This window comes from Momordica charantia, assembly GCF_013281855.1.
Source record: "Momordica charantia cultivar OHB3-1 chromosome 3 unlocalized genomic scaffold, Mcharantia_2.0 BLBB01000003.1, whole genome shotgun sequence".
Taxonomy (NCBI): domain Eukaryota; kingdom Viridiplantae; phylum Streptophyta; class Magnoliopsida; order Cucurbitales; family Cucurbitaceae; genus Momordica; species Momordica charantia.
The window spans coordinates 17,274,724-17,295,162 of record NW_028275161.1 but is presented as its reverse complement, the minus strand read 5'-3'; the positions used below and the strand labels follow the sequence as shown (position 1 = coordinate 17,295,162).

Genomic DNA, 20,439 nt, shown 5'->3' with positions numbered 1-20,439 from the left:
TCATAATTTTGTTGAAGTAATTATAAATCTTTTTTTTCCACAAGCATTTGTTTTAATCTTTGTTGTTAAAATGTTGTATGCTTTCATCTGTAACATTATGTCAAGTAACATCTTATTAAACATACTATAACAGTTAAATAGTAATGTCTAAAACGAAACTAAAATAGAATTTGATTAAAATAAATCCTTTATTTTTTAAAAGTTAAATATATATTTTAGTCTCAAACGTTCGAGAGTTTTTTTTTTTCCTTTTAATTTAATTTTTGTTGTTTAAAAAGTTTTAAATTGATTGATGTCAAACTTTTCACTACGCAATCCATACTGAATTAGTGAGAATTTAGAGGAGAAAAAAGTATGAAAAAGAAAATAATCGAAAATTTTGCCAATTTCTTAGAACTTTGAAGGAGGAATTAAAAATTTATTTTTTATGTGACATTTTTCCTCTTTTAATTTTTTGCCAATTTACTAATCATTATGTCATATGCGTTTCTATAAATCAATTTCCAGGTCTGTGGCTAATGAGAGATTAAATTAAAAAATGTCAAAAAGGATTAAATCAAAACTTTTAAAACAAATTTGAAAAGATACCCAAACATTATGGATTTCTTCTATTTAGCTAAAATTTTCAATCTTATACTCAAATTCCCAAATTGCCAAATAAAACAAAATTTCTAAAAATAATTAAAATATGATTGAGAGTGATTTTGATACATTTTTGCCATTTTCTAAAAGCACTTATATATTGTTGTCAAAGATTTTTATTTTAAACAAAAGTGATTTTGACAACGACATGAAAATAATTTGTTATACTAAAATCATTTCTAAAGATGTTATAATGTTAGACGATAAAATATAAGTAAAAGAAAAAAAAATTGATCTTAGAAAATGACAATGAATTGGTAATTGGGTAGGTTGAATCTCATAGAAAATTCCTAGTAAATTTCATTCACCAGTTTTATTTAGAAGAAAAAAAAACAAAAAATTAAGATTTAATGTGTCAACAAAACAATGAAGATAATTTTGAGCGGGAAAATCTTGGACGACAACCGATTCTCAATGCTCAAAAGAGCGGGAATTATAGAATCTGAAGGAAAAATGGTCGATTGAAATTCATCGCCAGAAATCCGAAGCATCTACGTGGGGTTTAAGGTTTTTCAGATTTGGGGTTTGGTTCAAAATTCATCAAATGGATGCGGAAAACGAGAGGCAAAGGGAAGTAATTGTGGATCTTGATCTTGGGAGGGACTCGGAAGCTGTCGACCTCAGCGGCAAAGTTCATCAGCTTCCCTGTACCGTTAAACTCGATGGTCCTTGCTCTGTTTCTCACTATTTCAAACCCAAATTCACTGGTAATGCCCTAATTTTCTCCGTTTCTCCTTCGGTAATTCGTTTGTAATTTACTGAGTGTTTCCTTTTCATTTTTTTTTGTCCATCGACGAAGGAATCGAGGTTGACGGTTTGAGCGTTGAGGAAGCTTATTTCAGAGGAAGAAAGTTGCAAGGAGCTACCATTTCCCTTCCAGAAGGTTACTCTGGTACGGACTGCCTTTTCATTTACTTGTTTTAATTCATTGATTTAGTTAATGTCTAAATATGGTTGTAGTTTTAGTTTCAAGACCCGTTATTTTTTTTTTATTTTTTTTTTAACAACAAACTGAGAATATGAGGTTCAAACTTCCGACCCCAAGGAAAGGAGTAGATGCCAATTACCAGAGTAAGCTATGTTCATGTTGGCTAGTTTCAAGACCTGTTGAAATTGGCTATGGCGTATTAAGAATCCGAAGAAGAAGAATTAGAACATTATGATATTGGTAGTTCTTGTTCTAAGATTTAGCTGCTACTGTTTGTCTCACATGTGGGTTCAATGGGATTCACTGAAACAATTGCTGAAGAACTTTCCCAGAATTCTTAGGAATTTGTTCTGATTAATCTTATTGCTTCACTTGTAATGTGTCTGGATATATTTTGAGGGATTTTCAACATGCATTTTGTATATGTCTCCAGGTTGCTGTTTTTAATAGAATCTAATCTGGAAAAGGATGAATTTAGCTATCAATGTTATTCCCATTTCATGATCAACTTCATTTAAAACCTATTTAATTTTTCGGGACCCAAATTTTATAGAATTGTCCAAAAATCTAGTCTTTTATTGTTTTGCTGCCTCATGCTGTCTCAATTCTGCTTTTGGGATTGTCAAAACAACAGCCTGGGGCCTAGGCCTTTCGTGAGTACAATAATACTTTCTTGAGAGTTAAGTTCTCTCCTTATCTCCTTCAGCTGAATTTTATCGTAATGGTTATTTTGTGAAACTTCAGTTGGTAATCTCTTTGGCTAAAGATTAGCACATTCATTGGCAAGTCTGCCTGTTCGCATTCCTTATTTGGTGCATTGCATGTGCATTTTAAAGGGGAAGAGACAGCAGGAAAAGGGATAACTCGAACCTTATCCTTTGGTATGATATATTGGTTTCATTTCTGGGAGATTCGGAATGAAAAGTAACAATAACAATAGGTTTTTAGATGACTGTAGAAAAAGGAAATGAGAAGGGACAAGATCATTCATTTTCATGTTTCTTTTTAGTTTTTAGGCTGCTATACAGAGAACAGTTTTGTAACTATCCCTTGTTTCTTTTGTAATTATAGCCAATTGGAAAGATATATATATTAATTATGGTCTCAGAGACCTATCTGCATAAATTTCATGAACAAACAGTAGAAACAACAAGACAAACGTTCTCGAGCTCTTAAAGAGGCCAGGCTTTCTCCTTTTTAGAACAAGTCTAAGTCAAAATCCCAAAATGAAAGCATACCCTCCCCTGCGAAAAACCCCAGGACGACCTACTGCTGTACTATCCTATTACAAAATTGGGGGACCCACACACTGAAACACACTCCCACACTAACTAATTTCTGCAGCTTTATTTCCTTTATTCGTTCGTGCGTCCTTGAAGTGTACGGGTGGCTCGGCTCTTTTCCTCTATTACCTTGGCCTTTGTTTGAATGGATACATGTGTTCTATCCTTTTGAGTTAGTGTGTAGTTGTCTTCTGTTGAAAATGTTTCGTTTCGAACATTTCTTACCTAATTTGAACTCATGTACTAGGAAAGCAGGCTTCTGATATTGATATAAATTACCGCCACAATTCATTTCACCAATTTGAATTAAAAGATCAATATGTATTTGTAACTATTGTTCTTCAGGCTTTGTGCTAGGGAGGAAAGATCTTGGAAAGCGAAAAGCTTCTGAACAGTCTCAGGACTCTTGGGAGGTGAAGGCCAAATTTGGAAACATAACATATTGGAACCACAGCACCCTGCCTTCACAAGATGATATGTTTCGGCGTTCTTTTCACTGGCTTACCGTTGCACAAGCAGTATGATTCCGATCAATCCGCACTTAATGATCAACAGTTTTGCTTTTTTCTGAGCATTGAGATTAGTTTCATACAAGCTTCAAATTTACAAATAAGAAATGGAAATAAAGTGGGTGTTTTTTGATAAAATACATTAAGTTTGTTATGTAACTCCAACGTTTGTGCATGTTTCTCTCCAATTTTGCCAAATAAGAAAAAATGATCCATATAATTTGTGACATGTTTTTTGACTGCTCTCTGAAGAATTTACCATTCCTGTTACTTCTTTGTTCTCTCCATCCAACTATTGGGCATCTGAAATAAATTTATTTCCTCACTTTCCTAACTCTGGAATTTGTTTATGGTTGTTGCAGTTGCACCAACCGGTGACAGCAGAAGATCTGGCATCTGCATCTACTGCTCACAAGAGCATGAGTTGATTAGGATCATTTCGTCAACTTGGTAGTTTGAAATGATTCCATACTACTTCGATTTACATCTGGTCACATTATTATCTCTTTAACTAATTGATTTAATTGGTTTCTTCTCATGATTCTGATAGTGGGGTAGAGCCTTGGGGCGGGCATGGGTGTCCCTGGGTATAAGAAAGCAAAGCTCCGACTCTCAGTTCTAAAAAAAAATAGTGAGGGTAATACAGAAGAACTCCATACTGCAGTAGTATTGAAAATATTGTTTAAATCTTGTAAAACTAATATTTATTGTTGACCTTTTGAATACTCCCATTTAGAATGTTCTTATCTAAAATGCCAAAGATCACTTTGATTGTTCATACCACTCTTTGAGGAGTCGAGAGAGCTCTATCTAAATTCATTATGGTGTTGATTTTCACTTGTCGTTGTTTTTTAAGTTGTTTGTAAAGACTATAATAGGATGGATTTTGTAAAGGTTGATATAATTATGTACTTACTATTCTTGACAGGAAATTAAAATTTTAAAACATTAAATGATACCGAGTGAGTTGTACCCTCGATGAATCTAATATCTAGTAGTCTAGCAGGACGAGGCCAGAAGCCACTTAATTTAGGTGAGTTTAGCTCGATTAAGGAGCTATGATATTTGATAGTCTAGTGGAAACTGCATAGTTTAAATGAAGTCATATATTGATCATAGCAAGGTATAGAAGTTTTCTTGCCTAGACACTTGAAGCAACTTCATTCAACATTGACAGTTGGTCATATCTAACATTAGATGTGTGATTGATGCAGTTGCTGGTAGGGGTGTCAATTTTTTCTATGGAGACCACTGAATTTGGCGAGAATTTCTCATTTTAACGAGAATGAGGTCGGGGACGAGGAATAGTTTTTCTCCATTTTAATTCTGATCGTGAATTCAGTCCCCTATCCTCAGAATAATATGTATATATAGAGATTAAATTTTTTATATTTCAAGGTTGTAAATGATTTATTTTTATAGAATCATTGAACTCAACATCCATCGACACATGTCGAGGATGAATAGGAGATGAAGAGACATTCTCTATGGTATCTTTTTGAACAAGAAACGAACTTTTCATTGATAAAATGATAAGGAACGGAAAAACATTCTCTATAGTATCAAAATTCAGCCAAATCTAAACTCAAATTTACCACATGAGCTTCTTCCAATGTCACGATCTCTGGTGTTGTCACCTTTAACCATTCTACGAAATTCACACATCACAACATTCACTTTCCTTTCCCCTTTCTTTTCGACAGAAGTAGCAACACTTGCAACGGTTAAAAATGTAGCACTTGGCAAATCCTTATGTTCCCACGAGTTCTCTTTCTAGAAATGAAAAAAGAAAAAAAAAAAGAAAAGAAAGAAAAACTGTCAGCAGCCCACGAAAGATAAAAATACAAAAGATTAGAAGGGAGTATTTATTCCTTGCTTGGTCTTATTAAAAAACAGAAATCCAAAAGGAAGCTTCATCCATATTCGAAAAACACAATCCTTTTGTAAAGTTGAGGAAGTTTATCTAAGCACCAAGTAATATTCTATCTTTCAACTTCCTTGTGAAATAATGCAGCTGTTTTTTTCCTCTTTTTTCTGAAGATCACTACAGACAGAGAAGTCCCAAATAATATTTTTTTCAATAACATCCTTTTTTCTTCATCTATAAATACTCAAAAAACTCATCTTACTGTTGGAAACACACATTCGAGTTCCTTCTTCTTCTTCTTTCTTGTGGGAGAGCTTATAAATCCAATCATGAGTACAACTGGGCCTCACAGAGTGGCAGATGAAACTGCCATAGACAAGGACACCAAGGTTTGCTCTTTTGGAAATCCTCTCATTTCTTTCAACTTATTTAGTTATATACATGAAATTAACTCAAGATTTCCCTTGATCAGTTTTCTTAATAGTTCTCTACCTCCAATCTTTGATTTTCTCAATCCAGGGGAATGCCAGAATTTATCCAAGAGGGTTTAATATCACGTGGGGCAACGACGATCGCTATTGGCATATCTCTAACTCCAATACGTAAGCATGCATCTCTCTCTAGGCATGTTGAGAATATGCATAAAAGATTAAATTTACTGTAATCTATCAACTTATGCACTTTTAGATGTAGTATTAATTATTAATTAACATGGGTGTTAGGCCAGGAGATCCTGTATGCATGTTTGAGCGAGCGGTTGTTATGTCATTTCCTCTTAAATTAATATTGATGCTAATTGTTGGAACTTATTATAGATTAAGCTTTTGAATTCAGTGGTGGCTAAACTGTAAAATTTTCTATAACTTTTGCAGGCCAAAAAGTTCGTCGGTGGCGGAGCTGAAGCAAGTTTCATGGCTAGAAGTGACATGTTCAACAGACAATGTAGAGATTGGGAAGACGTACAAAGTGGGGTTCAATGTATCAATGAAACCAGATGCATTTGGATGGAATGGGATTGAGGTTTATGTAATGGCCAAGGTTGGGAAATCAGGAAAGTTCATGTTCAAGAAAGTTTCTTTAGGAGACAAACAACCAAATGAAAAGCTGACCATCCCTGAGGAGCCCTTAGAAATCACAGTTGATGCTTCAACGCCCAAACAGCTTAGGACCATCCATCTTGGTTTGTATGAAGTTTGGACTCAGAAGTGGAAGGGAGGATTGAAGATCCATGATGCATTCATTCAGAAGATTGGCTAAATTTGAGCCATTCTACTGCACCAGAGTCAGTGACATGAGATATTTTATTATTGTTTTATTTTTTGAATGAAAATGTAGTTGAAGCTTTTGAGATGTTATGATCAGTTGATGTTTGTATAAACAAAAGGATGTTTTAACTTGCTAATATTAATCCAAACTGTTGTGGATTGTGAGAATAAATGTTAAACTCTATGATACAGTTGGTTTTTGTAGCTTAATTGAAGGATATTGATATTTAATTACAAGTTGCATAAAGCTATATGTTCATATAAGTGAAATTACCAAGAGTATTATGACAGAAATCTGATTGTGGTTAAACTTAGTAATCTCACTTACTCTTTCCTTATATGCTTATAGAATCGAGTAGAAAGAGAGAGCTCAATTTTTTTTTTTTAAACTCCAGCAATATATAAAAGTGGGGATTCGATCTTTTGAGTTTTCAATTAGTTTACACTAACATGTGATAATGCAAGTTTATAGTTTCATCTCAAAATCTTCCTTCGATTGTTTGCCATGTGCATTGTTTGGTAATTGTATGAAGTGAACAAGTTGGTTGGTTATAAAGACAATATCAGGTCTGGTGTGATTAAGGAAAGTCCATTACACTAATGTATATTGTAAGATTTTCAAATGGTTCCCTTTAGTGCAATGTCTCCAAGATCCTTTCGACACTTCTACTATGGAAATCGTTTTTTCTAATTTCTCTTTCTTTGAATTCTAAGATGTTTCAGTTTGCCAAGTTGTCTCTTGTCGGCCCATGGATTCAACCGCAAGAAGTCACAACTGTCCTAGGAAACCACAATTTACAATAGAGCAACCGAAAAAAGGGCAGAGTGTATAGCGTGTGGATGAGCGACATTTGAGCTTTGTGTGGTATAGATCAATGAGTTAGCTTTTGAGTTCTTAAAACCTGAGACAGTCAAGTAGAGAGGAGGGGTACCATGAATGAACTGATGTCACATCCGAATAAGAGGGATCCTGAGATCATGGAAGTATGGTTAAGAAAGGCTCAAAAGAATTGATAAGTACTATCTATACTAATTATAAGGTGTACCTTTCTTTTCGTCGATAGCTCAATTATAAGAACTCCAAAGTTAAGCGTGTCTGGCTTGGAGCAATCTTGGAGTCAGACGACTTGCTAGTTGATTTACTAGGAAGCATGTGAGTGAAAACAAAACATGCTAAAAAGATACATGTTGGTATGTAGAGATAGTCTTTGTTTCAGAGGATGCACGAAAATGCAAGGGCAATTAAGTGTCGAATTCGAATTCTAAATCCTAGTGGTGTTGTAATTAACTTTTCACTTAATAAATAAGTGTTAGAAGTATGCACAAGTAATAATTTTAGGCTAGATATGTGTTTAGTACATGGGTGTTTTTTCAATGTAGTCCTATATAGTTGTTTACAAAGTTTGAATTTTAGTTCCTAAAACCCGCCCTTCCCAATTAAATTAAAAAAATACTTAAACATTATAGACTAAAACATATATATTTCGTCTAACACTTAAATACCTTTGCTTGTGAGCTGATGATGCCCTTCTTCACACCTTCTAAGTTATGCATGGATTACAATAATGAATCCAAAGATTTTCCAAAAAAAAAAAAAAAAGTCCAAAGATAATTTTTTTATTGAATTATATATTTAAAAACATATAAAATTAGGAAATTTTACTTTTTAAAGTAAAATACAAGTTAGGACCCAATTTATGAACATATAGCTCAACTCGTTAAGGTATATATCAATTAAAAGGTTGGAGGTTCATCGAATCCTCATCGCTACATATTGTTGAAGGAAAAAAAAAGTTAGGACAATTGAAGAGTCGTTTTGTCTTTTGTCTTTTTCTTTTTTCTTTTCAACAATGTGCGAGAGTAGGAATGCGAACTTTCAACATTTTGGTTGAAATATATATCTTAATCAGTTAAGTTATATTCAAGTTGGCGAAAAAATATTTTTAACTCGAGAGTTTGATTAAAAAGGAAAGAGGTTGATTTCCCTAAACAGCAAACTCACACTCTTAGGGAAATTGAGTTTCAAAATATTAAAACTTTTCCACTTTGAGAGAGAAGATTTTCTTGTGATGCGAGTGACCAAGATTCTCAACTTTTCCTCATGTCTGTTGTTGCTATTGGTGTAGTTAGGGGTAAAGAGTTTGCATTCATTTTACTTTGAGCTATAAAAAAAACTTGGAGTGAGGTCATTACAACGTGGCTGCTCCTTAATAATGGTTAGATGTATATTAAAAAAACTTGGAGTGAGGTCATTACAACGTGGCTGCTCCTTAATAATGGTTAGATGTATATTAAAAAAACTTGGAGTAAGGTCGTTACTCATGTTAGAAGTATGCTAACCTGAGTATATAGCTCAATTAGCTAGTTAAAGTATATAACATCGATCAAAAAGTTGCGAGAGATTCGAATCTCCACTCTGTATCGTCGAAGGAGAAGGGAGAAACTTCCCAAATAAAAGCATAAATCTCTTAGGGAGCGTATTTGTTTTTCTACTTTTGCATAAAGTTTGAGCATCTCAAAGCAACTTGGCCAATTCTTTTTTTCTTCATCACTCGGTTTTTTTTTTGGTTGTATTTAGTGTGTGATATTCTTCTCTAGTTCTTCCACAAATTAAATTGGTCTTCTTATCTTATCTCTCGTGGTTGCTAGCCAGACATTGAATGCGTCATTGATTCAATCCAAAAAAAATTATTCCTTTGGAGGTTGGTTTTTCTTGACTCTCAAGATTATAGTAGGGCTATATTGACATGATAAAGCTGGCTGCCACTTTTACATTATTATATTTTTAAAGAGAAACTAAAAAAAAGTACATATATATTTTTTGATCTAAGTGTTAAAAAGAAATCAGACCACTAAGGGTTACATCATAAGAGTGGCGACAATGCACCAGAAGCCACAAAGGGTAACAACTATCTTAAAGGACAGAGAAACGATCATTAAACTTGGCTAATAAAATAGGAAGAACAAATTTTAGCCCACTAAACACTTCATCCAAAGTCACGCCATCTTCAACCTCATTTAATGATTTCAGGGGAGATTCATCAATTAATTGAGAGATCTTGTCAATTATGACACCCCTATTTAGGATTTGAAGGAAAATAATTGCTCTAAAGTTGCCTTATTCTCCACAGGTAAGGAAAGATTAGTCAAATTCTCCAAATCATGTTGGTCACGGATCTTAATACAATTAACATTGATAGCCTCTACAGATTCTAAAATGGTGTTCGAGTCGATCACTGCCGTGCCTTCGTCGTCGCCCACCTTCTCTACCATGCTTTGCCCCTGAACCATGGAAGTTCTCTGAACCAAAATGCAATAAAGATGAAGAGTCATCCCAAGAGATCGCAGAAGGTAGTCCTCTCGAGAGCTCTAACTCTTCATAATGCCCTGATGATTAAGCCATGGACCATACATAACAATGTTGGCTTTGATTTTGTCAGCCGCAACAGCATTATCAGCATCCAACGGGAAGATCTCCAACACCCGACGACCGTTCGCCACCATAGAAGTTAGCGGAAAAGAAGGATCCTCCCCAAAAGTCACCTCCACAATAGCAAGAGTGTCCCCATAATATCTCAATCCATGTTACTTATTACTTGAAAAAAACCACGGAAAAACTATAACAAAGCATAGAGGAAAACTCTTTGAAAAAAACTCAGAGGACTGAGAGAAAACACATATCCTTCACGGGGAGGAGAAGGCGAGGAGGGGAGTCGGCCATTAGCCACCCCTCTCCCTGGCAGAAACTAGCTCAATCTTTGGAGAGGAGAGAAAACCTATGGTTGCTACTAGTTAAATGTATTAGTTAAAAAAAAAAGAAAGTCAACTTACTTCAAAAGAAGATTAAGAATCTTAATTTTACTAACACGGGTATGATGTTCTAAAGAGATTATGAATTTACGATTGTTTTCATAGTATAAGAATTAGGTTAAAAAACTCAAAATTTTGGTTCCATTAAAGCACATAAATATGTGGTGGCGAAACATGAATATAACAAGACATATACATTATCAATCGGGTTAGAATCCATATCTCCGATTTTCCGTATGTTGTTATACTAAAAAAAATATAAATATAGGATTTAAGGCATCAAATGATGACGGTAAAAAATGTCAGTACACTTGACAGCTAAAAAACATCAACAAATAGAAAAATTTAATTTAACTATTTTTAGTCATTAAATAAATCAGAAAAGTTGACCCTTTTAGAAAGTTATAACGGCTGATATACTACTTTTTTTTTTTTCTTATTATTGTCAATTGATTTTGAGACGAAATTATATAAATTTTGATATCTTTCATGTTTCTTGTATACATTATTCTCCCGGTTTAGGTTCTTTGTCAAATGCCAAGTGGAATGGAGCAGGCCATTTATAAAAATTGATTGTGTTCTTTCTTATTTTACTTGCTCTTTTCCTTTGATTTCATGAGGTTCTATAAATTATCTCGTTTTATTCTTAATTCCGGTATGAAATCACTTAAAGACTTGGAAAAAACGATCTAGGAAAAATAACCGACATCATAGGAATTCTTTGATTGAGCAATATGATTCCTCTCGTTAAAAGATATCAATTCAAACAAGAGACCTAACAAAGGTTTATAACAATAGACGTGAGCTATACCTCCCAATTGATTTTGAGATGAAACCTCGTTAATATTGATATTGTCTATCTTCAGCAGGGTGTCGCACAAATAAAATCAACAACCTCCTCGACTTTTAATTTCTCTCCAAAAAAGGAAAAAGTGAAACAAAAATGAAAACAGCCATCAAGCAGCCCATTTTGAGATTCGAGAGAATTTGATTCATTTTTCTGGTCATATTACAACCAAAGGAAGCTTCATACACGAACTTAAGAAAAAATAACTACAAAAAACAAGAACACCATTGACATTCTTCAATTCATAAAGTTTAAGGAAGTTTCTAAAGCACCGCGTAATACTATTCAACCTCGTGGGGAATATTGCAGCTGTTTTTTTCAAGATCACTACAAAAAAAAAAAAAAGCACTTTCCTTTTCCCATGGTGTACGTGGAAATTGGTTCTTGTTTAATTTCTTCATCTATAAATACTTATTTATCAGATTTTCTCCACTCATCTCATCATCTACCTTTGAACTAAGCAAATTAAACTGATTATCTTACAGTTCAAAACTCACATATTCCAGTTCCTTCTTCTTCTCCTATAACCCAATAATGACAATTGGCCCTCACAGAGTAGCAGATCAAACTGCCATAGCCAAGGATACCAAGGTAATTTTCTCTTTATGGGACATCCTCTCATTTTTGTGATTTTAACTATTTTATATATATATATATATATATATATATATTTGAAATAACTCAAGATTTCCTTTGATCAGTTTTCTACGTCTGATCTCTGATTCTCAACGCAGGGAAACACCAGATTTTATCCAAGAGGGTTAAACATCACATGGGGTAATGACGATCGCTATTGGCATATCTCTAACTCCAACACGTAAGCATCTCTTTCAAGCGTGTTGAGAATACGAGTAAAAAATTAAATTTACTGTAACCTATCAACTTAAGTACTTCTGGATTCAGCCGTAATTAATAACATGATACGTACTAGACTAGGAAATCCGGTATGCTTGAGCTGCTGTTATGTCATGTACTCTCAAATTAATATTTATGGTCGTTTGATAGTGTTTAAAGTTATCATGACCGGTTAGATTAAGCTTTTGACTTCAGTGGTAGTTAAACCGTGTAATTTTATGTAATTTTTGTAGGCCAAAAAGTTCATCGGTGGCGGAGCTGAAGCAAGTTTCATGGCTAGAAGTGACATGTTCAACAGACAATGTGGAGGTTGGGAAGAAGTACAAAGTGGGGTTCAATGTATCAATGAAACCAGATGCATTTGGATGGAATGGGATTGAGGTTTATGTAATGGCTAAGGTTGGGAAGTCAGGAAAGTTCATGTTCAAGAAAGTTTCTTTAGGAGACAAACCAACAAATCAAAGTCTCAAGATCCCTGAGGAGCCCTTAGAAATCACAGTTGATGCTTCAACTCCCAAAGAGCTTAGAACAATTCATCTTGGTTTGTATGAAGTTTGGACTCAGAAGTGGAAGGGAGGATTGAGGATTCATGATGCATTTGTTCAGACGATTGGCTGATTAAACTTTTGAACCATTAGTAATTAATTACCTATCAGTACATGAGAGATTTGTTTTATTTTATTTTATTGTTTAAACACGATTAAACCATATTTTTGAAGCTTTGTAGATGTTATGTTATGAGTTGATATATATTTGTTGTTGAAAAATTGAAGGATGGTTTAATAACTATTATTGATCCATTATGTTGAGTCATAAATCATACCCAATTAGCTGTGGATTTGTGAGAAATTTGTTAAAGTTTAGTTGAAGGATACTGATTTCTATAGTTGCATAGTGATAATTTTAATTAACAAGGAGTTGATTATATGACAAAAATCTCAATTGTTTATAAACTTGCGTATTAGGCTTGTGGCCAAATGGGGATATCCCCTCCCCGATTCGAGTCCCGCGGGACGTATAGTTGGGGCTTCCTCTATTTGGGGACGAGTCCTGTAATGCCAATTACAGTGTTGGGTGGCTGTCGAAGTTTTTACCGCAGAAATCTCAATGTGTAAATTAATTAGTAATTTTTAGTAGTGTACAAATTAATGGAGAAAAGCTCAAACTTGAAAATTAAACAAATTAAAGGCAAGGAATATTACCAAATAGTAAGAGAGGCTCCAAACTGCGCATAAGTTAAAAGACAACACATTAATTGGATCCTCCTCCTCCTAGCCAAATATAAAATTTTCCATAAAAAAGGTGAAATTGCCATGGATAGCAAAATCTTTATCTATTTCAAAATATGTCGCCTCTTTTTAAAATTTTCAAATATAGTATAAATTTTCATTTATATCAATAATATATTACACACTCATATCAGTAGTGTATTAGATGTATATCACATACATATTGTAAGTATATCAGACAGTCATATTAGTAGTATATTAGATATATATCACATACATATATAAGTAGTAAGATATATTAAAGATGTATTACAGATATATATTATTTGGGTAAAATTGTCATTTTAAAATTGGATCTTCGTTTTTTATATTTAAAAAAAGTGATATATTTGGAAAAAAATAAATGTAGTTGCTATTTTGCTAATTTTGCTAATTTTACTAAATGGTTTTGCCATATTTGTAATTGCCCCTAAAAAAATACTTAAATATATTTAAAATCGGGTTCAAAATCTATATATAAAAGTGAATCAATATTTCCATTATATAAAAAACAAGTTGATGAAATATAAAATACGTTGTTAAAAAAAATAGACATAATAATAATTTTAAGTTTATTAAAAAAAAAAGGTGAAATGTTTATTTTTCAATTGAAATATATTTGTTTTATAAATTTCTTGATTTTTTTTTATAAATATACATCGATATCAACATTTTATCGACATGTCCATTAAATTAAAATCTCCACAATATTTTCGAGACATGAATATATAATAATATATTCCTCATATTTAGTGTTTAAAACTTATGTGGAGATGAAGATCCAACTCAGAACATGTTGGTTGGAGATATTGTCAATTACCACTGAGCTAGCAGTTTTGATGGAATTTTAAAGATATCAGCATTATCGAAAATTATAATTTAACTTTGCGGCCAAAAAAGAAAGAAAGATGCGTAGGGATAATTTCATCACTAATATGTAAAAACCCTAGAGGTGGATGTCTAGCAAGTCAGTCCACAGAACACTTGAGAATCAACCTCAACCACTGAAGCGTCGTGGACAGCTGAAATCTCAGGCTATAATATTCTATAAAAATATCAATAAATTAAATTAAAAGCAACTTGTGGAATCTATTTAATAAAATAATAATTCGTTTTCAACTTTTGCAAAGTTGAGCATCTCAAGCAACTTGTTAATTGCAAGTGTGGTAATGTTTTCAACTTTTCCACGGCTACCTTTAATTTCTGTTATTTTTTAAAAGCTCATCACATTAATTATTTCTTTTCTTTGACAAATCATAAAACCTTATTAACTTTATGATTGTGGGATGAAGAATCAAACGTTGGATCTATAAAAAAAAAGAGGGTTAAATTGATTGACAGATATTGAATGTAAAAGATAGATTATTATTCCTTGGAGGTGGTTTCCTTGACTTTCAAAATATAGTAACATATATATAACTAGTGGCCAATGGAAGTAGGTCTCCGCTTTATTCTTTAACACCGACATCTCAATAGTATATTTATTCAAATTTGTCAACCTGTATATAGTTTAACTGGTCAAGTCATATATCATCAACCAAAAGGTCAAAGATTTCATATCCCCACCCCGACATCTTATTAGGTGAAAAAAAAATTTCATGCTTGCTTTTAAAATGTTGAGATACTCATCAATAAATTAAATTTACCCAATCCATTGAGTGATGTGGTTTATTAATCTTTAATATTAAATACTCACAAGTCAATTATAATGAGAAATTCATTAATTTAGAGGTTTTGAGAGTTCAAATTCCATGGTGGCCACATGTTTAGGATTTAATATCTTACACGTTTCTCTTACCATCCAACAAATTGAATTATATATGTGTTATATTCCTCGATTCCTTTCCATCAAAACTATCCCATCCCAAACAAAAAAAAAAAAAAGAAAAAGAAAGAAGAAGAAACAACCAAAGAGATAAGAAGAGGAAGTCAATACAATCCAAGAGTACACAACAAATCTCAAGAGAATTCAATTCTCCCATTACTTTACAACATATATTGCAATATGGTAGTATATAGGAAAAGCTTCCTCCAAAAATAAATTCTTCCAATTGATTTTGGGGCACCATCTTTAAGAAAAATATATAGTGTCATAAGTATCTCAAATATCTGTATAATAGTATTGATATTATCTGCTTTGAACATAACTTTCACGCTTTACTTTTGGTTTCACCTAAAAGACCTTATACCAAAAAAGATAACTGTCATCATCTCTTCTTTAACCAATGTGAAACTTTATTTGTACTATTTAGAAACCCAATATATATTCTTCCACTCTTTTTTTGCTCTATAAAAGCCTTATTAATTAATTAATTAATTGCCTTATACTATTCTCACTCATCACTCATCAGAAGCACTAAAATAACTGATATTCATTCGAGAGACAGAGAAGAAGGTTGAAGGAATTATATGTGGAACTTGTCTATCATCCTTGGAGATGGGTCTCCTTTGGAAACCTCACTACAAAGTTAATTCCACAGACGCCATCAAGGATGAGGTATGCTTTGCAAACTCTTTAGCTTATGGTTTCTCTCTTGCAATCTAAGGTTGCTTTGGAAAAAAAATAAAGAGAATTAAAATACACCCACATAAACGTGTATTCCAAATATGGTAGAAAGTTTCAACGTTTAACAAAAAAAGAAAAAAAAGTTTAATCCAAATCAAGCTTAAATAAGAAAAATGAAAAATGGAAAATTTATTAGGGCATGTTTAGCAAGAATTACTCTTTTGAAAGATTCGTTAATTTCAAACTTTCATAGGGCTTGTTTGATAACCATTTCTGTTTTTCGTTTTTGATTTTTCTGTTTTTAGTTTTTGGTTTTCTGTTTTTAAAAAACAAAAATGTTTCATAACCATTTTTTGTTTTTTCGTTTTAAAAAATGGAAAACCAAATATGTTTGGTAACCATTTTTAGTTTTATGTTTTTAAAATGTTAGAAATTTGAAAATACATATTAGAGAGAGAAAATTCTATGTAGAGTAGAGATGACAATGATGTGGGTGCGAGTGAGGATGCTCTCCCCCATTCTCGTGCTCGTGAAAATTTTAATCTCTGTCTCCACCTCGTTCTTCGATCCGAGAGACGTTCTCGAGAAAAATTATCGGTTTTATAATTGTTTTTAATTATTTTTAGAACTTAAAAAATTAAAAAAACGTGATAAATATATATAATTATTAAAAAAATGGAATCAGGGACGAGGTCGGGACATGCATTTACTATTTATGGGGCCCGACCTTGCAGAAATTTTTGTCATCCCTAATGTAGAGACATTGAAATATAAGTTTAGAGAGATATAACTAATTAAACTTTTGGAAGATAAATTTTAGAGAGGTAAATAAAAAGATTTAGAAAAAAATTAGTGAAAGAAAAGTTAAAAACAAAAAGAGAATAATTTTAGAGAAAAAAAGCTGAGAGGAAAAGATATGTTAAAGAAATTAGAAAGAAAGAGAAAAATAATAGTAAAAAAATTAGAAATAAAAATAAGATTCAAAATGTAATTTTTAGAGAAAATAAATAAATACATAGATAAATAAAAATTACAATAAAAGAAAATTGAACGAAAAAATCGAAGACATAATTTTCAGAAGAAAAAATAGATTAGAAAGAGAATGAAAAGTTATAAAAGACGAAATTTTAGAAAGAAAAAAGTTCGGAAAAATATTAAATCTTAAGAGAGAGAAATGAAACCGATTAACTTTTAGGTGACTCATGCAAGATTTCAGGGAGAAGTTTTATTGTATAGGATAAATTTCATGTATATTCTAGAAGGTAAAAGTTTTCTCACTTCTAAAATTACTTAGATGTCATTGTAAAAAATTGTTAATTTTGGCGATGAAAAGAAAGTAATTCTTGACATGTCAAAATCACTTCTAATCATGTCATAATACTTTACAATGATAACAATTACGTTAACATTTGAGATAAAATAAAGATTTTTTCATACATGCAAAGTTCTCGATCCAAGTAAAATATAATCTAAATTAAATTCTCTTAGAGAGATAATTTTGTGACGTAAAAGTTATAAATTTAATCTTAGTCGATTCGCATAGAAAGGTTAGCCATCTTAGTTTGGTCGTTCATATTTTTGAAGCTGGTACATTATTTTAAAACATAAATGAAAAGATACGATCCCTTATTTTTAATATATATATACACTCAGTATAAAAATAATTATGTATTTTTAAATATAAAACAAAGTCTTAAAATTTACCGAGTGTCTTTTGTTGGTCATAATATTGTTCAGCCCAAACAACAAACTCCAGTTATAGGGGTTTATTACCGTGAGCCACACGATATCAATTCTGAGAAAAAAAAATAATAAAACCTTAAAATTTACAAAAACCAACCTATTTAATATTTTTTTTTTAATTTATGGCATATAATATGTCATTTCTAATTTTACAGGGTAATAAGTTCAAATTGTATCCAAGGGGACTAAATATTACATGGGGCAGAGACAGCCGTTATTGGCAATTACCTGGTAAAGACAAGCCGTGAGCTGCAACTTTCTCATTCTTTTTATCAATTCTCCTATACCTATTAAATTAATTTTGATGGTCTAATTTCTTTAAAGTGGAAAACTGATTTTTATTTTATTTTATTCTTTTGTATTAAAAAAAAAAGAAAACAAAAAAAATATATGTCTGGATGAATTCTCCTCTACTCTATTCGTATTTCGTTCTATTCAGAGATTAGTAGTGTGGTTTGTGAGGCAAACTTTTACGTTCTAACTTTACATATATATAATATTTCAATTCCGAGCAATTTGTCCCTCTCTTTTCTTCTTCGCTCTACCACTATTGTTAAGGTTGTTTTCATATTTTTTATTTTTTATATTGTGGGCTTATTTGTAATTCAAATTTGACCTATTTAATTTGTTTTAGACCTTCTTGATTATAAAAGTAAAGTCATTCGGGTTATTCTTAAGTCCAAAGTAGACAATACTTGTAGACACCGTATTTGGTCCGGCTCACTTTCGTTTTTTTTTTTTAAAATTTTATTATTAATTTATTTATTATTATTTTTATATATTTTTTTATGTTTATTGATTTAGTTTAAAATAACATAATTTACTTTATTATAAAATTTAATGTAAAGTTTTAATTGAATCAAATTAAGTTTTAAAATTAGATTTTATTTGAAAATAATTGTTTTTTTTTAAATTGATTTTAAGATAAAAAAAAAACAGTTTTCTCCTTTGATTTTTTCCTTCATACGTATCCCCTCCCTCTTTTTCTCTCTTCTCTTCCCCTTTTTCTTTTTTATGGTTAGTTTTAGGTGTATTCAAGGAGGGCTGCAGTGGAGAGGAAAGACGGACATAACCCATACAGAGAAGAATTCACTTCCTTCTTTCTCTCTACCATCACCTTCTCTTCCTCTTCACCCAGGCCGGCAACCCCAACGATACACAGACTACACACGTCCCCCGATGATCACAAGTTCAGACCAACCTGCACCACAGTAGTCCAGCGCAAAGTTCTACAATCGACGCACGGATCACCGACCGCCTGAATCCGACCTCGAGTGCTCCTTCACGGTTTCAGACCCGCGGGCACACCCAGAATTTCCTCAGTGCAGTACGTGGTATAGAAAATGGTTGTTTTAGAAATGATTTGATTTTTTTTTATTTGTTTTAAATAAGCTTGTTTTAAATTTGATATATATATTTTAAAATAAATTTGTTTAAATATGATTTGGTATATTTTAAAATAGATTTGTTTAAATATGATTTGATTATTTTTTAAAATAAGAAATATGATTTGATTATTTTTAAAATAAGAAGTATGATTTGATTAGTTTTAAAATAAATTTGTTTTAAATATGATTTGATTATTGTTAAAATAAGTTTGTTTTAAATTTTAAAAACAAGTTTGTTTTAAATGTTTTTTTTTGTTTTAAGGAAGTTTGTTAGAGGAATTTCAAATCTAAAATAAAATAAATTTTTTTTATTTTATTATTATTATTATTATTATTTCTCGTTTTAGTTTTATTTTTTTTTAACATTTTTTTTAAATAAAGATTTGTATGATAAGAATTAATATTAAGTTGTATCATATGGTGTTGGCATAGTGGTAGGTTACTTAGGAGTAATTCACACGTCTTATTTTTCTTTTTGGACCAAAGTATAATAGGATAATTGTTGACAAAATATGGTACCGTTTTCGAACGGGTGTCGTAGAGTGCTAACACATTCCCTACACTCAGTCGACTCCCGAACCAAAATCTGTTTTTCGTAGACCAAGTTTTTAAAATAGGTGACCAATCACATATCGTATATGATTGGTAGCGACCCCAAACCCGAATCTCAAAAGAGACCCGTCAGGGGATGATGTCGGCCGCTCCGCGTCGCGATGACGTTGCGACAATACTCATACGATTATAGACACGTGAGAGGAATGAACTTTATAGAGTACTTTTTTTCTTGGTTTCCTTATTTCTTTCGATTGTTTGCGACAACGATCTCGTTGAGATCGCCATATATAAACGGCATCTAAAATTATTTTCTTGGTTTGAGAGGTATGACACTTTGTAGGATGGATGAAGATAGTGTTGCAGAGCTGAAGCAAGTGGCATGGTTAGAAGTAACTGGCTCTACCCCTAAAGATGTTGTGATTGGCAAAGAATACAAAGTGGGTTTCAGAGTATCCCTAAGACCAGATGCCTTTGGATGGGAAGGGCGTGAAGTTTACATAATGGCCAAGATTGGGAAAAGAGGAACTGTCAGTTTCAAGAAGGTAAATTTTGAGGGGAAATCTCAAGGGATGCCCTTGCCCTTTGACATTCCTGAGGACAAATTGGTCATTACAGTCACTCCCAAAGAAACAGCAGTACCCTCTGATGATTGCAAGCTCTACTTTGGTATGTATGAAGTTTGGAGCAAGATGTGGAAGGGAGGGTTGAAGATCCATCATGCGTTCGTCGTGATGGTTGATGAATAGATCATCAACTTTCAGGGATCGGTTGATTTGAGTCATCAAAGTAAGGAGGAAATGGATGTTAGGCATGCCTGTCACAAATTGTGACAATAAAAAGAAAGTAAAAATTAATAACAATGTTATTGTATCTAACAATTGTAAAAGGTTACACCAAAATGCGTGGCGAACATTAAAAATTTGGGGCAGTGGATAATATATGGTTTTCTTATCTTACTCGCTTGGAAGAATAT

General features: G+C 32.3%; 4 protein-coding genes across 6 annotated transcripts; all 4 read left to right on the top strand.

The window, feature by feature from the left end:
* Window positions 1–986: 986 nt before the first annotated feature.
* Window positions 987–5,108, top strand: LOC111012558 (ribonuclease H2 subunit C-like protein). 2 transcript variants are annotated; one of them, XM_022286728.2, is made up of 5 exons: window positions 987–1,349; window positions 1,442–1,534; window positions 3,199–3,371; window positions 3,725–3,812; window positions 4,577–5,108. In XM_022286728.2, the coding sequence occupies exons 1-4, from the start codon at window positions 1,187–1,189 to the stop codon at window positions 3,788–3,790; spliced, it is 495 nt and encodes a 164-aa protein (XP_022142420.1). In that variant the 5' UTR covers window positions 987–1,186; the 3' UTR covers window positions 3,791–3,812; window positions 4,577–5,108. The 2 variants fall into 2 exon arrangements, with proteins under 2 accessions (XP_022142420.1, XP_022142419.1); XM_022286727.2 differs by lacking the exon at window positions 4,577–5,108 and adding an exon at window positions 3,913–4,199.
* A 299-nt stretch (window positions 5,109–5,407) lies between these two features.
* Window positions 5,408–6,704, top strand: LOC111012557 (protein PHLOEM PROTEIN 2-LIKE A9-like). Its single transcript, XM_022286724.2, has 3 exons — window positions 5,408–5,618; window positions 5,749–5,831; window positions 6,102–6,704. The coding sequence occupies exons 1-3, from the start codon at window positions 5,559–5,561 to the stop codon at window positions 6,484–6,486; spliced, it is 528 nt and encodes a 175-aa protein (XP_022142416.1). The 5' UTR covers window positions 5,408–5,558; the 3' UTR covers window positions 6,487–6,704.
* A 4,874-nt stretch (window positions 6,705–11,578) lies between these two features.
* Window positions 11,579–12,806, top strand: LOC111012556 (protein PHLOEM PROTEIN 2-LIKE A9). The gene is made up of 3 exons (XM_022286723.2): window positions 11,579–11,742; window positions 11,886–11,968; window positions 12,240–12,806. The coding sequence occupies exons 1-3, from the start codon at window positions 11,686–11,688 to the stop codon at window positions 12,622–12,624; spliced, it is 525 nt and encodes a 174-aa protein (XP_022142415.1). The 5' UTR covers window positions 11,579–11,685; the 3' UTR covers window positions 12,625–12,806.
* Window positions 12,807–15,605: 2,799 nt separating this feature from the next.
* Window positions 15,606–20,439, top strand: LOC111012653 (protein PHLOEM PROTEIN 2-LIKE A9). 2 transcript variants are annotated; one of them, XM_022286881.2, is made up of 3 exons: window positions 15,606–15,771; window positions 17,679–17,754; window positions 19,791–20,438. In XM_022286881.2, the coding sequence occupies exons 1-3, from the start codon at window positions 15,712–15,714 to the stop codon at window positions 20,210–20,212; spliced, it is 558 nt and encodes a 185-aa protein (XP_022142573.1). In that variant the 5' UTR covers window positions 15,606–15,711; the 3' UTR covers window positions 20,213–20,438. The 2 variants fall into 2 exon arrangements, with proteins under 2 accessions (XP_022142573.1, XP_087977536.1); XM_088121410.1 differs by having other exon boundaries at window positions 15,607–15,771; window positions 19,807–20,439.

Bases quoted from the DNA above. Each gene is read 5' to 3' on its own strand.
- LOC111012558 (XM_022286728.2), top strand. From the start codon at position 1,187: ATGGATGCGGAAAACGAGAGGCAAAGGGAAGTAATTGTGGATCTTGAT. The intron at 1,535-3,198 runs GTACGGACTGCC...ATTGTTCTTCAG, and splicing joins CCTTCCAGAAGGTTACTCTG to GCTTTGTGCTAGGGAGGAAA. The intron at 3,372-3,724 runs GTATGATTCCGA...TGGTTGTTGCAG, and splicing joins GGCTTACCGTTGCACAAGCA to TTGCACCAACCGGTGACAGC.
- LOC111012557 (XM_022286724.2), top strand. From the start codon at position 5,559: ATGAGTACAACTGGGCCTCACAGAGTGGCAGATGAAACTGCCATAGAC. The intron at 5,619-5,748 runs GTTTGCTCTTTT...TTCTCAATCCAG, and splicing joins CCATAGACAAGGACACCAAG to GGGAATGCCAGAATTTATCC. The intron at 5,832-6,101 runs GTAAGCATGCAT...TAACTTTTGCAG, and splicing joins CATATCTCTAACTCCAATAC to GCCAAAAAGTTCGTCGGTGG.
- LOC111012556 (XM_022286723.2), top strand. From the start codon at position 11,686: ATGACAATTGGCCCTCACAGAGTAGCAGATCAAACTGCCATAGCCAAG. The intron at 11,743-11,885 runs GTAATTTTCTCT...TTCTCAACGCAG, and splicing joins CCATAGCCAAGGATACCAAG to GGAAACACCAGATTTTATCC. The intron at 11,969-12,239 runs GTAAGCATCTCT...TAATTTTTGTAG, and splicing joins CATATCTCTAACTCCAACAC to GCCAAAAAGTTCATCGGTGG.
- LOC111012653 (XM_022286881.2), top strand. From the start codon at position 15,712: ATGGGTCTCCTTTGGAAACCTCACTACAAAGTTAATTCCACAGACGCC. The intron at 15,772-17,678 runs GTATGCTTTGCA...CTAATTTTACAG, and splicing joins CAGACGCCATCAAGGATGAG to GGTAATAAGTTCAAATTGTA. The intron at 17,755-19,790 runs GTAAAGACAAGC...TTGGTTTGAGAG, and splicing joins CCGTTATTGGCAATTACCTG to GTATGACACTTTGTAGGATG.